This window comes from Danio rerio, chromosome 23, assembly GCF_049306965.1.
Source record: "Danio rerio strain Tuebingen ecotype United States chromosome 23, GRCz12tu, whole genome shotgun sequence".
Taxonomy (NCBI): Eukaryota; Metazoa; Chordata; class Actinopteri; order Cypriniformes; family Danionidae; genus Danio; species Danio rerio.
The window spans coordinates 45,503,365-45,517,816 of record NC_133198.1 but is presented as its reverse complement, the minus strand read 5'-3'; the positions used below and the strand labels follow the sequence as shown (position 1 = coordinate 45,517,816).

General features: G+C 36.5%; 1 protein-coding gene across 16 annotated transcripts in view; it reads right to left on the bottom strand.

The window, feature by feature from the left end:
* LOC100536524 (protein shisa-like-2A) overlaps window positions 1-14,452 on the bottom strand; it is a 198,033-nt gene that overhangs the window by 57,238 nt on the left and 126,343 nt on the right. For 3 of the 16 annotated variants that reach the window (XR_012398742.1, XR_012398743.1, XM_003201238.7), the window contains exon 1: window positions 11,270-11,610. The exons of the other annotated variants lie outside the window; for them this stretch is intronic. Coding sequence is in view for 1 of the 3 variants with exons in the window: in XM_003201238.7 (XP_003201286.1) it covers window positions 11,270-11,451 (182 nt within the window). In the remaining 2 variants the exon portion in view is untranslated. Of the gene's footprint in view, window positions 1-11,269; window positions 11,611-14,452 lie in introns of those variants that run through there. 16 annotated transcript variants of the gene reach the window in all.

The following is a 14,452-nucleotide window of genomic DNA, read 5'->3' as shown; positions in this document are numbered from 1 at the left end:
AAGCGATAGGCAGGCTAAAAATCCTATAAAATTGATAGATGTAAAGATTTGACATATATCGTGATAATTATTGATATCAACTTATTGTGATAATTTTTTTTTGCCATATCGCCCAGCCCTATCCTCTCAGGTTGTAGCTGCTGTATGCATAACCCACTACCTCGTCTGCTTGTAAAAGCATAAACAAATACTTGCGAACGGTTCAAGAGATCAGCCAGATCAGCAAGTATCGAAATCAACCAATAGCATCCCCACTTTTAAGAAATGTTTCCTGAAAGTTTCTTTGGGGAACCAAAAATGGCTTTGGCATTACACAGAAAACTCTTATTTGATACATTAATTTCTAGAGTTCTGGAAATAAAACAGAGCTTAAGAGTCTCATCGCCCTCTATTAAAGCTCTGTTAAACTCCAAGTGGGCCGCAAGAGAAGCCCAAGTGTGCGAATCCCCATTATTACAGACTCCTCTGAAACTCAGAGAAAATGTCAAGCTGTAAAATGTCATGTCAAAGTGACATGTGAAGAAAACAGTCATCATTAAGCTCCTCGTGTGAGTGATGGAATATGGCTCGACCTTAATCCCGCCAAGATCAGCAGCAGCCAATGAAGTGTATGAGCTTCTGCACTGGAGCCGATCCCAGATTTGGTAATCTTGGACATTTTTCTTGTTCTTGCACCATGCCAAAGCACTGAATTGAAAGTGGTCAGCTAACAGTGACATCAAGCTTGGCACTCAACAAAATCAACCACAGGAGGATGCAGGATGTTGTGATAATAGAGACCTATAGGTTTGTTTTAGTATGCCCCAAATATTTAGTAGTGGAGGGATTTTTTATTTGTTTTTCCTGGGAATAATATTTCAATGGAAATATCACCAAGGACCACAGATTCAGCTAAACGTCTTCAAGAATGCTCTTCTTTAATAAGCATCTGCTTCTGGGTTTGGATTGGCTCCTTCTCTCATAATGTCAGTCTGATGTTTCAGCCACAATATACTTAGCCACGCCCCTCTTACCATTAGTTTGCTATAAGAAAATGATGCGCAACAAGAAAGCCCCACCCCCCTAATCAATCTTTCATTTCAGTTGGAAGTACATTGAAATACTGAAATAAGTCTCAGCAACTTTAGATTGACACTGACTTAAATAGATGATTGAAAACCAATTAGCAACAAGGGTCTCTGATGTACAGTACTTAAAATTTTAAGTACTGTACATCAGAGAGACATCAATTTTAAGAGACAATATTGGCATGCTTCAATTGTTTCCTGTATGATTTGAAGGTCACAAATGAGATTTAATTCAGTTTTTTTTCCCATTCTTCAACACACCACTAAAGTAGAACATTTAGAGAAGGTACACTTTTATGAAACAGATTCACACAGCATAATTCTGCACATGATACGTATCCCTGTCTACATTTCTGAAGACCATGAAATAAGTACCCAGAGATTTATCTCGCTCCATTTCATCTTCAAAAGTACAATTTGGGTAGGTATGAAGGATTCTGTTCATATTTGCAATAATGCTGACCTCGGTATGGATGATTTTTCCGATGTTATCAGTTTGCACAGTTGCTTGCCTGCATACACTAATGGACCGGTGATGTGCACTCTCAGAAATAAAGTTACGCGAGCTGTCACTGGGGTGGTACCTTTACAAAAGGTACAAATCTGTACCTAAAAGGTCCATATTAATATCTCAAGGGTACATATTAGTACCTAAAAAGTACAAAAGTGTTCCTCTTAAAATTTGAAGGTACTAATATACTTTTGATGTACCAATATGGACCCTTCAAGTACAAATGACAGTGACAGCTTGCGTACCTTTTTTTATGAGAGTCTAGAGCAGAGTTGACTACGATGACGGGGTTTGAGCCTGGCAAAGAATGTTTTCAAAAACTAGTTAAAATAAAAACAATAAATAAATAAATAAACAACAGGCTGAAATTAGACTGCTTTTGAAAACACTATTGGTTGGGTTTGGGAAAGGGGGTGGGTGGGTCAGTTGGTCTACAGCAAGCTGCCCTGGGGTGCGTTTCCCAAACAACAACATAAGACACTCCTGAACTATCACAGTACAGTGCATCATTCAGGAAAGAAACAATGTAGTGACGAGTGTTTCCCAAATTCTGTAGTTTCTCTGTCGCAGATCCAACATTTGAACCACAATAGTTATAATGTAAAACACCCAAGATGATGCTCTAAACTACTTTAGAGAAGAACCTCATGATTTATTCGTGCAAATTATGTTGTTTTACACACACAAGCATTAAAGAAAAAATCTATTATAGTTTTGTTAAAAACATGCACTCGTGCTCCATATTAATTGAAATATACGTTAATGGCACATATATGGCCTGTGTTTGCTTTACAAATATTATTGAGAACTTTACATATTCTATTCTAAAACATAAAATCACTTACACAAAAGCTACACAAATTCTAATATCATATAAATCATATAAATAAATAAATAAATAAATATATAATTAGATAATTAGCTATTTATTAAGAAATTAAATTAAATATTTATTATTCATTTGGAAATAAAAAAATCTCACTTTAATAATAATATTATTAATAATAATAATGATGATGATGTTGACTAATATTATTATTAATAAGTAGGAAATTGTTTATTTTAATTTTTTTATAAGTCTACTTTACAATCTGACTTATGAAAACCACTACAGAAATGTTCTAACCTACAGGCCCGTGTCATACAGAGTAGGCTACATTTCTTAATAAATAACCTAAAAACATATATACTAGCTTTGGAGACGTAACATAAATTCCACTTGGCTGTGTTCAAAATGACATCAATGTTATTAAAGTGCACTGCGAAGGAAGCACTATTGTAAACATGAAGATCACTAAAACTGAACTGTAAAAATAATTTGAAAGCAAATTACACCTAATAAAATGGCTTCAATGCTTTTTTTAAAAATAATTCCAAGTTTAAATGTTTAAATGTTGTAAATAAATAGGGCATAGGAGGGATAACTGGGAATAGAACATAGCAGGAACTATGTTTCTAACTACAGCTCCAGTGGTGTAGTTGCAAGCATACAAGTTTGCGATGCAAACTTAGGGGTGTCAAAATTAATTGTTTCTTTGGTGTACTGGTTCAGTAATAAATCCTAACTGGTTATTGTGTACTGACGTCTTTAATCTCATATGTGCTATGTTGCGGTAAAATACTATGGCAACAGAGGCGAGCGAGAGTAATTAACATGCAGAAACTCTGCATAATTCACTGCATGTGATTGCTGGACAGCCTTATACTGATGCTGAAATTACAGCAGAAGCCCCTAATTCACTGCTGTAGAGAAAACTCCATCTCTCTCTCCCTCTATGGCCCTGTTACAGCGATACTTGTGGATTCAAATTCGAGTGTGATTGTAGAGCAAGTTTTCTGTTCTCTCTTTTTCATAGTACGTTTATCAGTGTCACTTATCAGCAAACAGTGCGCTAGAGCCAATCACAGCCCTTTCTGTTCAGCGCATGACCAGTAGGCATTTAGCAACTCGCTTGCTCAAAAAGTGGGATAGTATATACTTTTGTTTATTTGCTTTAAATGCTAACGTTGTTCTGTGCATGTACTTGAGGTTTGTTTGAGTGTTTTCTTTGAGCAGGTAAAATTAAAGGTACAGTACATATACAGTTGAAGTCAGAGTTATTAGCCCCTCTTTTATTTATTTATTTATTTATTTTTTTAAATATTTCCCAAAGGATGTTTAACAGAGCAAGGACATTTTCACAGTATGTCTGACAATATTTTTTCTTCTGGAGAAAGTCTTATTTGTTTGAATTTGGCTAGAATAAAAGCAGTTCTTAATTTTTTAAAAAACATTTCTGGGACAAAATTATTAGCCCCTTTAAGGTATTTTTTTCCCGATAGTCTACAGAACAAACCATTGTTATAAAATCACTTGCCTAATTACCCTAACCTGCCTAGTTAACCAAATTAACCTGGTTAAGCCTTTAAATGTCACTTTAAGCTGTATAGAAGTGTCTTGAAAAATATCTAGTCAATTATTATTTACTGTCATCATGACAAAGATGAAATAAATCCGTTATTAGAAATAGGTTTCTAAAACTATTATGTTTAGAAATGTGCTGAAACAATCTTCCCTCCATTAAACAGAAATTGGGGAAAAAAATAAACAGGGGCGCTAATAATTCAGGGCGGCTGAATTTTAATACAAGAATTATTGTGTTGTGAAGTAAAATATAAATATAAAAATTGTTTATGGAAAATTGTCAATGCAGCGAGATGCACCAAGATATTAAATTGAACTGAATCGATGGCATGATAATCGTAACCGAAACGAACTGAGACCAATGTAGGTTCACACCTCTAGCTCCCGTATCTCCGTCTCCAGAAAGGTAGACCTTTGTACATATCCGCAATGAGCCTGGGCTGGTATAATTTCAGTAAGTCTCAAGACCAAAAAGAGCAGCCTTTAAATACTCCAATGGTTGTGATTAAAAGAAGAAGATAAGTGGAATATTTTTACCACTTAAAACCCAGGTGTTATACTTTGCATGAATTCCCAATCAAGCACAGAAGTTAATTTCATCCACAAAAATGAATGATTTATGCGAATGCACAACTATTGACATACAGTGTTATAGTTATTGCAACAATTTGATAACCGATTTACAATATTATGCAGTTTTTGAATATGTGTTTGCATCGTCTAATTACATATGATGGTCTAGATGAGTGCAATCTGCATAAATTGGTTATTTAATGGGATTTTGATCTCTCAGTCAAAGCCCTGACGGTAATATTGTAAAGCAGACGGCATGTTTTGACAGCATTTCTCTTCACGTGCGCATTAAATTGAGCCTGAAAAGCTATTTGCTGTTGTTAATGAGATCAGATAATCAATAACGAATAAATTACTGTTCTAATTACTAATCTAAAACCCATCAACAAACAATCCTGATTGTTTCACTGCATGATTGTTGATTTTCTGTTTTCTTTATGTTTGCATTTAACTCACTTTAAAGGGTTCGGTTTAGATTTTTATATTACATTTCTTCAGCAATGCCCTTTGACCCCTTCTTTGATTAATCTATGAAGCCATTAAACATGTTAGCCCTGAGGCGCAAAGACTTTAATGTCCAATTTCAAATACGCTGTGGGGTTTAAAGGGACAGTTCACCCAATAATTAAGATTCTGTCATCAAGTACTCACCCTGTGCTTCTTCCAAACTGGTTTGAGTTTCTTTCTTCTGTTGAACACAAAAGATATTAAGAGGAAAGCTGCAAACGTTGACTTCCATAGTATTTGTTTTTCTTACTATGGAAGTCAATAGTAACAGGTTTGCAGCAGTCTTCAAAATATCTTCTTTTGTGTACGACAGACGAAATGAACCTCACTAATGTTTGGATCCACTTGAGGGAGAGAACAGATGAAAACAGAAGTTTACATACACTCTGAAAAAGGAAAAGGAAAGTTAAAAAAAAAAAAGTCTGATGGTAATTCACAGTAAACGTTATTGTATAATGATGGTTTGTTCTGTAGACTATCGAAAAAAATATAGCTTAAAAGGGCTAATAATTTTGACCCTGAAATGGTGTTTAAAAAATTTAAAACTGCTTTTATTCTAGCCGAAATAAAACAAATAAGAGTTTCTGTCAACGCGTTTGGCGTTTTTAGGTGCAAAGATGCATTCTGCTTCTCCTAAATCCACGCATGGGGTGAGGATTTTGCAGTGAAAACAGGTCGAACGGCAACAATGTAATCACTCGCCCAAATGCTTCCAAATATATTTTTAGGGCGCATAAATAAAAATTTGAGCGCATATACAACCAAAACATACGAATTCGTACGAATTAGCCACTAAACTGGCAAAACGTAAAATACTTACGTTTTTTGGTGAGATCAGGCTGAAAATACATGTTTTGTACCAACATATTTTGAGTGAATGCTTATTTTTGTGGTTATTTTGGTAAAAGGCAGCCAAAAGAGAACAAATGTACAAAATAACTATTTATTTATCAATACATTACAGTTATCACTGAAAAAAAAGTGTCAAACTTTTTCAGTCCTTTCAAATCTACTTTTTTTTCATGATAGATATAGGATAAACAGTATCCTTTACTATAAAAGTTTCTTTCCTCAAGCCATCTATCTCATGAACAGTTAAATATTCACTACTGTGCAATAAACGTGTAATACTTTCTCATATGCACTTGTACACAGCATCTTAAAACAATATACAATGCAATACTTTCTCATAAGCATATGTAGCACCTTCTAACATGTATATTTACAAATTTGTACATACAATTCAACATCCAGATCTTTTTGACTAACTGCATCCTTATTTAATGTTTATCAACTTTTTTTTCATATTTATTTTGTGTTGTCACTTGTCACTTTATGTACACTGCAAGCTTCTATGGCACACTTGGAATTGTGATACTAAACCTTTACAATAATGAAACCTTGACCAATTTTCATAAGGGAAAATAATAAGCACAATTGTATTTCTAGACTACAAGCATTAACATAAGCAAAATACACATTTTGTATCAACAAATTTTGAGTGAACACTCAATTTGTGTTGATATTTTGGGAAAAGACATCCAAAAGAGAACAAAAAAGTAGTAAAATAACCACATTTCTATCAAAATATAACATTTACCCATAGAAAAAAGAGTTAGAAACTTTCTCGGCCCTGTCAAATCAAAATTTTTAATGATATACAGGATAATACACCTTAACTACAACAAACCCATGACTAATTTTAATAAAGTGATAAACAAATCAGAATTTCTAGATAACAAGCATGAAGATAAGCCAAATACACATTGTGTGTACAACCATATTTTGAGTGAATGCTCACTTTTTGTGATTATTTTGGTAAAAGACATCTGAAAAGCACAAAAAGGAACCAAAATAACCATATTTATGTCAATATTTTACAGTTATCCATAAAAAAAGTGTCAGAAACTTTCTCAGTGCAGTCAAATCTACTATTTTGATGATAGATAGGCTACTAAATTTTTCAAAGATGATTCCTTGGATTTACTAAAAATTTTTAACGTTAGGTGGTTGTAAACAATTTATTTGGGTTGAATTTAAACAAACAAATTAAGTTGACCATTATTAAATGTAATTTATTTAAATTCAACACAAATAAATTGGTTGCAACAGTTCTGCATGCAACACTTTTTTCAGTATACACCTTTACCATATTAAAACCATAGTCAATTTTCATAAGGAAAAATAATAATAATGTTGTATTTCTAGATAACACGCTTAAAGATGAGCAAAAAACACATTTTGTATCAACAAATTTTAAGTGAACACTCACTTTTTGTTGATATTTTGGGAAAAGACATCCAAAGAAGAACAAAAAAAGTAGGAAAATAACCACATTTCAATCAAAATATTAAAGTTACCCATGAAAAAACTGATAGAAACTTTCTCGGCCCTGTCAAATCTAATTTTTTAATAATATAAAGGATAATACACCTTAACTACAACAAAACCATGACTAATTTTAATAAAGTGATAAACACATCAGAATTTCTAATAACAAGCATGAAGATAAGCAAAATACACATTGTGTGTACAACCATATTTTGAGTGAATGCTCACTTTTTGTGATTATTTTGGTAAAAGACATCTGAAAAAGCACAAAAAGGAACCAAAATAACCATATTTATGTCAATATTTTACAGTTATCCATAAAAAAAGTGTCAGAAACTTTCTCAGTGCGTTCAAATTTACTATTTTGATGATAGATAGGCTACTGCACCTTTTCCATATTAAAACCAGTCAATCTTCATAAGGAAGAATAATAATAATGTTGTATTTCTAGACAACACTCATAAAGATGAGCAAAATTCACGTTTTGTACAAACATATTTTGAGTAAGCGCTCCCTTTTTGTGGTTATTTAGGTAAAAGACATCCAAAAGAGGACAAAAAAAGTAGTAAAATCACTACATTTTCTATAAAAGTATTACAGTTACCCATGAAAGATGTCAGAAACTTTCTCAGTGCGGTCAAATCTACTCAAATCTATTATGCTAGCCCAAGTGTGCCGCAAGCCTACGTTTGAGTGAAGGTTTCGGCCGTTAGATTGCCCCCTGGGGGCTGGCTGCAGTACAAGTCATAAAGCCCGCCTCCTCCGTGTTAATGAAGGAGACTTGAGCCCAAATAAAAAAAAATATTACACTTGCAATAAAATGTCCCGAAAGATGGTTCTGGTCGATTAAGGCACTGGTTATTGTGCTGAAATAGGTGCAGATCTTCATTTTTGTAAACAGTTTGTTTTTAGCAGTAATTTAATGCTGGGCGTGTCATCGTGATTGACAGCTGTGATTGACAGTTTCTCAAAGCGCGGCGTCTGAGCTTCGGCAGGAGACTGAAGTAGACTGAAATGTTATTATTCGATTTCTGTGTTATTTTACCATGACAAAATGAGTTCAGCAGTAAACTATAGTTTCTGACATACATGATCCTGGTGGAACAGTTCCGGCTAGATTCTCGCCTGCCGGAGACTTATCTCTTAGAGCTCAGACTGACTAATGTTACCTCTGCTGGACCTACTCCAGATGCCTGGACTCACTACCCAATTCCAGCCCGAGTCAATCGAGCCAGATGCGGCGGCCGAGCGAGCCGGCGCTGCCGCATGCGAGCCGGAATCAGCCCGCGACGCCGCGAGTAAGTTATGTGTTGCGGCCTGGAGCTGGCGCGATTGAATATATAAAACCCTCATATTTGTTAACGTTATTACATCCATTTGTGTTGATATGACAGCAAACGCATGCTGAGAAGTTCGGGGGGCGTAGTTGATTTTACATAAAGCGTTTGATTGGAAGCTCGACTCTGCTCATTTTCGCGGCTCCTCCTTTGGCTCCATCAGACAATCCTTCTGCGCATGTCTGGCTCCAATTTCAGCAGTCTTTTGCGACAGTTTGTGCCCGTCAAGCAGGCGTTTTGCCCTCAAGGCGTTCAATGGGAAAAAGGGCTGTCGCGTCGTCCATATTTTTTACAGTCATTGTGCTAGCCATGATAATAGACTCACACCTTTACCATACTGAAACCATGGTCAATGTTCGTAATCGAAAATGATGTTTTACTTCTAGACAACACGCATTAGGATGGGCAAAATACATGTTTTGTACCAACATATTTGAGTGAATGCTCACTTTTTGTGATTATTTTGGTAAAAGACATCTGAAAAGCACAAAAAGGAACCAAATTAACCATATTTATGTCAATATTTTACAGTTATCCATAAAAAAAGTGTCAGAAACTTTCTCAGTGCAGTCAAATCTACTATTTTGATGATAGATAGGCTAAATTATTTAAAGATGATTCCTTGGATTTACTCTTTTTTTTACGTTAAGTGGTTGTAAACAATTTATTTGGGTTGAATTTAAACAAACAAATTAAGTTGACCATTATTAAATGCAATTTTTTTTAATTCAACTAGGGTTGTAACGGTATGAATTTTTCACGGTATGATAATCATCTAAAACAATACCACGGTTTGACGGTTTCGCGGTATACGGTATGTTACAAATGTTACAAAATAATAGAACAGTGAAGCAAATTTGACTTTTTCCAAATAATATATTTTTAGTTACTATAAACAACACCACTTACAATGAACAAATAAAAATAAGAAAATAATAAATAATGTGTCAAAGTCCAAATAAAGTCCAAATAAACATGGTGCAAATCCTCAGTAAAAAATAGATATAAATATTTACTATACTATAAATAGTTACATAACGAAACTAGATTCAATATGGAACATCCTTAGGTTTTATGTGCCAGCATGGATATGGTTGTCTGTGGATATGGATTTGGATATGGTTGTCTGCAATGCAGATAAACAGCTGCATCTTCATTTGCATCTTTTGAAAACAGCAAGAGCAGCAGTTCGTCTTTGCTGTGTCACTGTTTTGTCATGTTTCTGTGCTGCTGTGCATGCAAAAGTACTTAGTATGAGAATTATTTCATGCAAAACTTTTTTTTTGGCGTTTTATTTAGCCGTGCAGAAATGTATGCCTTTCTCTCATTCTGTGTTGTTCAAAAAGCTTGGTCCACAAACAAAAGCGAAACCTATGCTTATTGGTTGTGATATAGCGAGTTTGAACCAATCTGGGCATGGAGGAGGGACAATGCATCAATGTATCATGTCTGATTTGTCCGGAGACACAGTGACGAGCGTTTCTTTGTCAAATCAGCGTTGTCAAATGTTGATGACGTAATCGCACTGATTCCGGAGCCTCTGAAAGTCCGCGAATGTTATGTGATACAGCACTGGAAAGCTGAGATTGTATGAATCGGATCAGCGGATCAAAAGTTATTAAACATTTAAGAGCAATACTTATTTTTAGCCGCGGGCGGCTGTCTCGGTCTTTAAGGGTTAAAACCGTTGATATGCAATTGTTCATGGTATGATAATCGTGCACGTTCAAATCGTGGTAAACCGTCATACCGGTATATTGTTACAACCCTAAATTCAACACAAATAAATTGTTTGCAACAGTTCTGCATGCAACACTTTTTTCAGTATACACCTTTACCATATTAAAACCATAGTCAATTTTCATAAGGAAAAATAATAATAATGTTGTATTTCTAGATAACACGCTTAAAGATGAGCAAAATTCACCTTTTGTCTATAAAAGTATTACAGTTACCCATGAAAGATAGTGTCAGAAACTTTCTCAGTGCTGTCAAATCTACTCAAATCTATCATGCTAGCCATGAAAATAGACTCACACCTTTACCATACTGAAACCATGGTCAACTTTCATAAGAAAAACATTAATATTGTTGTATTTCTAGACAACACGCATTAAGATAAGCAAAGTACACGTTTTGATACCAACATTATAAGTGAACGCTTCCTTTTTGTTGATATTTTGGTAAAACACACTTGAAAGAGGACAAAAATACTAAAAAAATAAAATAAATTCTAACAAAATCAAATCAAATTAAGTCCTTTCTAATTAAACGTTTTAAGTCCTGTCAAATGTACATTTTACATGATGCCATGATAATAAGTTACTACAACTTTACCATATACTCTGGTCAATTTTTTGCTCAGTCAAAATATTAGTTATTTATGAAGAAAAAGTTTCAGAAACTTTCTCAGTCGTATCAAATCTACTTTTTCCAAAAAGTTGTTCCTGTCCTAACAACTAGCCATAAACTGTAATATCTAAAACAGCACTAGCATAAAACATATTACTCACACACACATAAAAACCCTCTGTCTTACCTGAGCCACCACATGTATCCATAATCATAGGGAAAGAAGCTGTTGGGATCGTCACAGCAGTATTTGACATCATTGAACCCGCAGCAGAAAATCGCGCGCACGTCGCTGTCCGGCTTCGGGCACGTGAACCCGCTCACAAACACGTTGTCCGTGTTTTGATACCCCGCGCAGTCCGAGCTCATGCTGACGAGAGTCGAACCCTCGACCGCCACCTTTTAAAGCCCGCAGAGCCCCATTCGCATCATTCAGAGCTTCGTTCACAGCGCGCGGAGAGTTTCTCCGGTCTGAAGAGGATGACAAACACACGCTGATGTGAGACCGGCGGAGACGCGCGGGCATGTGAATGGATGCGAGACGCGCAGAGCTTTACTCTCTCTCTCTCTCTCTCTCTCTCTCTCTCTCTCTCTCTCTCTCTCTCTCTCTCTCTCTCTCTCACACACACACACACACACACACACAAAATATTTTTATTCAAAGAGCCTTATTGTAATGACTTATTAAATACACTGACTAAAATACATAGATAAGAAAAAGACTAATATATTTAATAAAAAATAGAAATAAATGAATAAAATACTCTGTCTCTTTCTTATTTCTCGATTTGCTTATTGACATGAATTTGTTTTATAGCATTGCCCAAGCTTTTTTTTTTTTTTACAAACTACAAACAATATATCTACATCATTAAATATATATTTAATGAAAAATATTCACTCACCGGCCACTTTATTATGCCGAGTTCAGACTGCATGATTTTAAAACTAGTCGTGTCACAGATGTTTTCACACTGCTTGACTATCTGGGCTAGCGTTTCGTCGCTGCTTTGTTTACACTGCAAGATGGTTCGGCGACATGTACATTCACATTGCATGACTTTACTATAGGGAGAATCGCCGACAACTTCGTCCAAACTACGTCTCACAGCCAAAAACATGTAGTATATCTTTTGTTATTAACTACATAATGAGAAAGAAGCCTTTAATGGGGTAGAACATGTACATGTTTGCTCACCTGGGTTTGAAGGGAATTAGCCATTTCTCCTCAACTTAAGTTGATAATAAACTAATTTCTTTCTGTATGAAACGTCAAACAGACACGGTTGCTCCTGAGTCCTGTCAAACCTCCACTAGTTTTTCCTCCATTTCGTGGGTCCAAATAAACCGAAAAAGAGCGCTTTTAACTTCTCCCCCAGCCTCCCGCTGGCCTGCAGCAGGTATACACACACGCACACACAAGTGAAAGCTGCTCTCTCATTGGCTGTAGGTGATCGCTGATGTTATTTTCAGTCAAAACTCAATTCACACGGCATGATTTGCATCGCCGACAGCTCCAGATATTTAGCACGCCAAATATCTCACAGGCATCGGCGACTCATCGGCGATTCTCTCAGATCGCGTCTTTGATCGTTCATACTGTGTGATTGTCACTCACGTGCACTAGCAGCGATTTGCCTGTGATTTCAGGCATTTGTCGGCGATTTCTCAAAACCTGTCGGCGAGCCAAAATCGGGGCTAAAATCACGCAGTCTGAACTAGGCATTAGGTACACCAACTGCTTGTTAACTCAAATTGCTAATCAGCCAATCACACGGCAGCAACTCAATGCATGTAGACATGGTCAAGACGATCTGCTGCAGTTCAAACAGAGCAGCAGAATGGGGAAGAAAGGGGATTTAAGTGACTTTGAACGTGGCATGGTTGTTGGTGCCAGACGGGCTGGGTATTTCAGAAACTGCTGATCTACTGGAATTTTCACGCATAACCATCTAGGGTTACAGAGAATAGTCTGAAAAAGAGAAAATATCCAGAGGGCGGCAGTTCTGTGGGCGCAAATGCCTTGTTGATGCAGGAGGTCAGAGGAGAATGGCCGGACTGGTTTCAGCTGATCCAGCTTGAGGCGGATACGCTATAACAGCAGAAGACCACACCGGGTGCCGCTCCTGTCAGCTAAGAACAGGAAACTGAGGCTACAATTCACACAGGCTCACCAAAACTGGACAATAGAAGATTGGAAAAACAATGCCTGGTCTGATGAGTCTCGATTTCTGCTGCAACATTCAAATGGTAGGGTCAGAATTTGGCTCAACAGCATGAAAGCATGGATCCATCCTGCTTTGTATCAATAGGTGAGGCTGGTGGTGGTGTAATGGTGTGGGGCATATTTTCTTGGCACACTTTGGGCCCATTAGTATCAATTGAGCATCGTGTCACCACAGCCTACCCGAGTATTGTTGCTGACCATGTCTATCTCTTTATGACCACAGTGTAGCCATCTTCTGATGGCTACTTCCAGCAGGATAACGCACCATGTCCTAAAGTCTAACCATTTCGTTGAAGTGCAGTAAGTACACTCTTCTGTGTTTCTGAACTGTATTTAAATTCTGTCGTGGTTCTTCTGTTGCAAACAGCCCAATTGCATATCACTGCAAATCTTGTCACATAGCGTGTTGTTAGGACACGGGGTTACAAAGTAACCTGCTCACCTAATGTTTATGTTCAGAATATTTCAACGCAATCTCACAGCAATTCATAACTTTATGATCTAGAGGCTAATTCGTATGAATTTGTACAATCTAATTTGTACAATTTAGTACGATTTGCTCATCACCCACTGACAGTTAGGGTTAGGGGTGGGGTTAGGTGCCACACCTCCATTTTTAAATCGTACATTTTTGTACATCTAAACTTATATGAATTAGCCACTAAACTGACAAAACGTAAACTATGTACGTTTCCTCATGAGATCAGGCTGAATATTTTTATTATTTGTTAACTACTAACCACCTCATGTGGAACTCTGAATCTGCATCTCATTTCGGAGTCTGCTACTATCCACCGGAGGTCGCATTTCAAAATCCCAAACACATACTTTAATAGCCTTCCTGAATTAATTAATTAAATATGCTGTTTTCCACCAAGGCAACCCGGTGTAACGAGGAGACTGACACGGAGGGATCCATTTTGCAGTATTTAATAGACACAGTACAATCACAAACATACAACACACACTAAAGTGCGAACTCACATCAACAGCATTCAATATAGATCGTGGGGCTGGCGGCTGACAGACACAGAGTGATTTACCAGGCATGGATCAGTGGCAGGCGGCGTGGTTCAGAGTCCGTATAACAAGCGTGGGTCGTGGGCAGGCAGCGTGGTTCAGAGTCCGTATAACAAGTGTGGG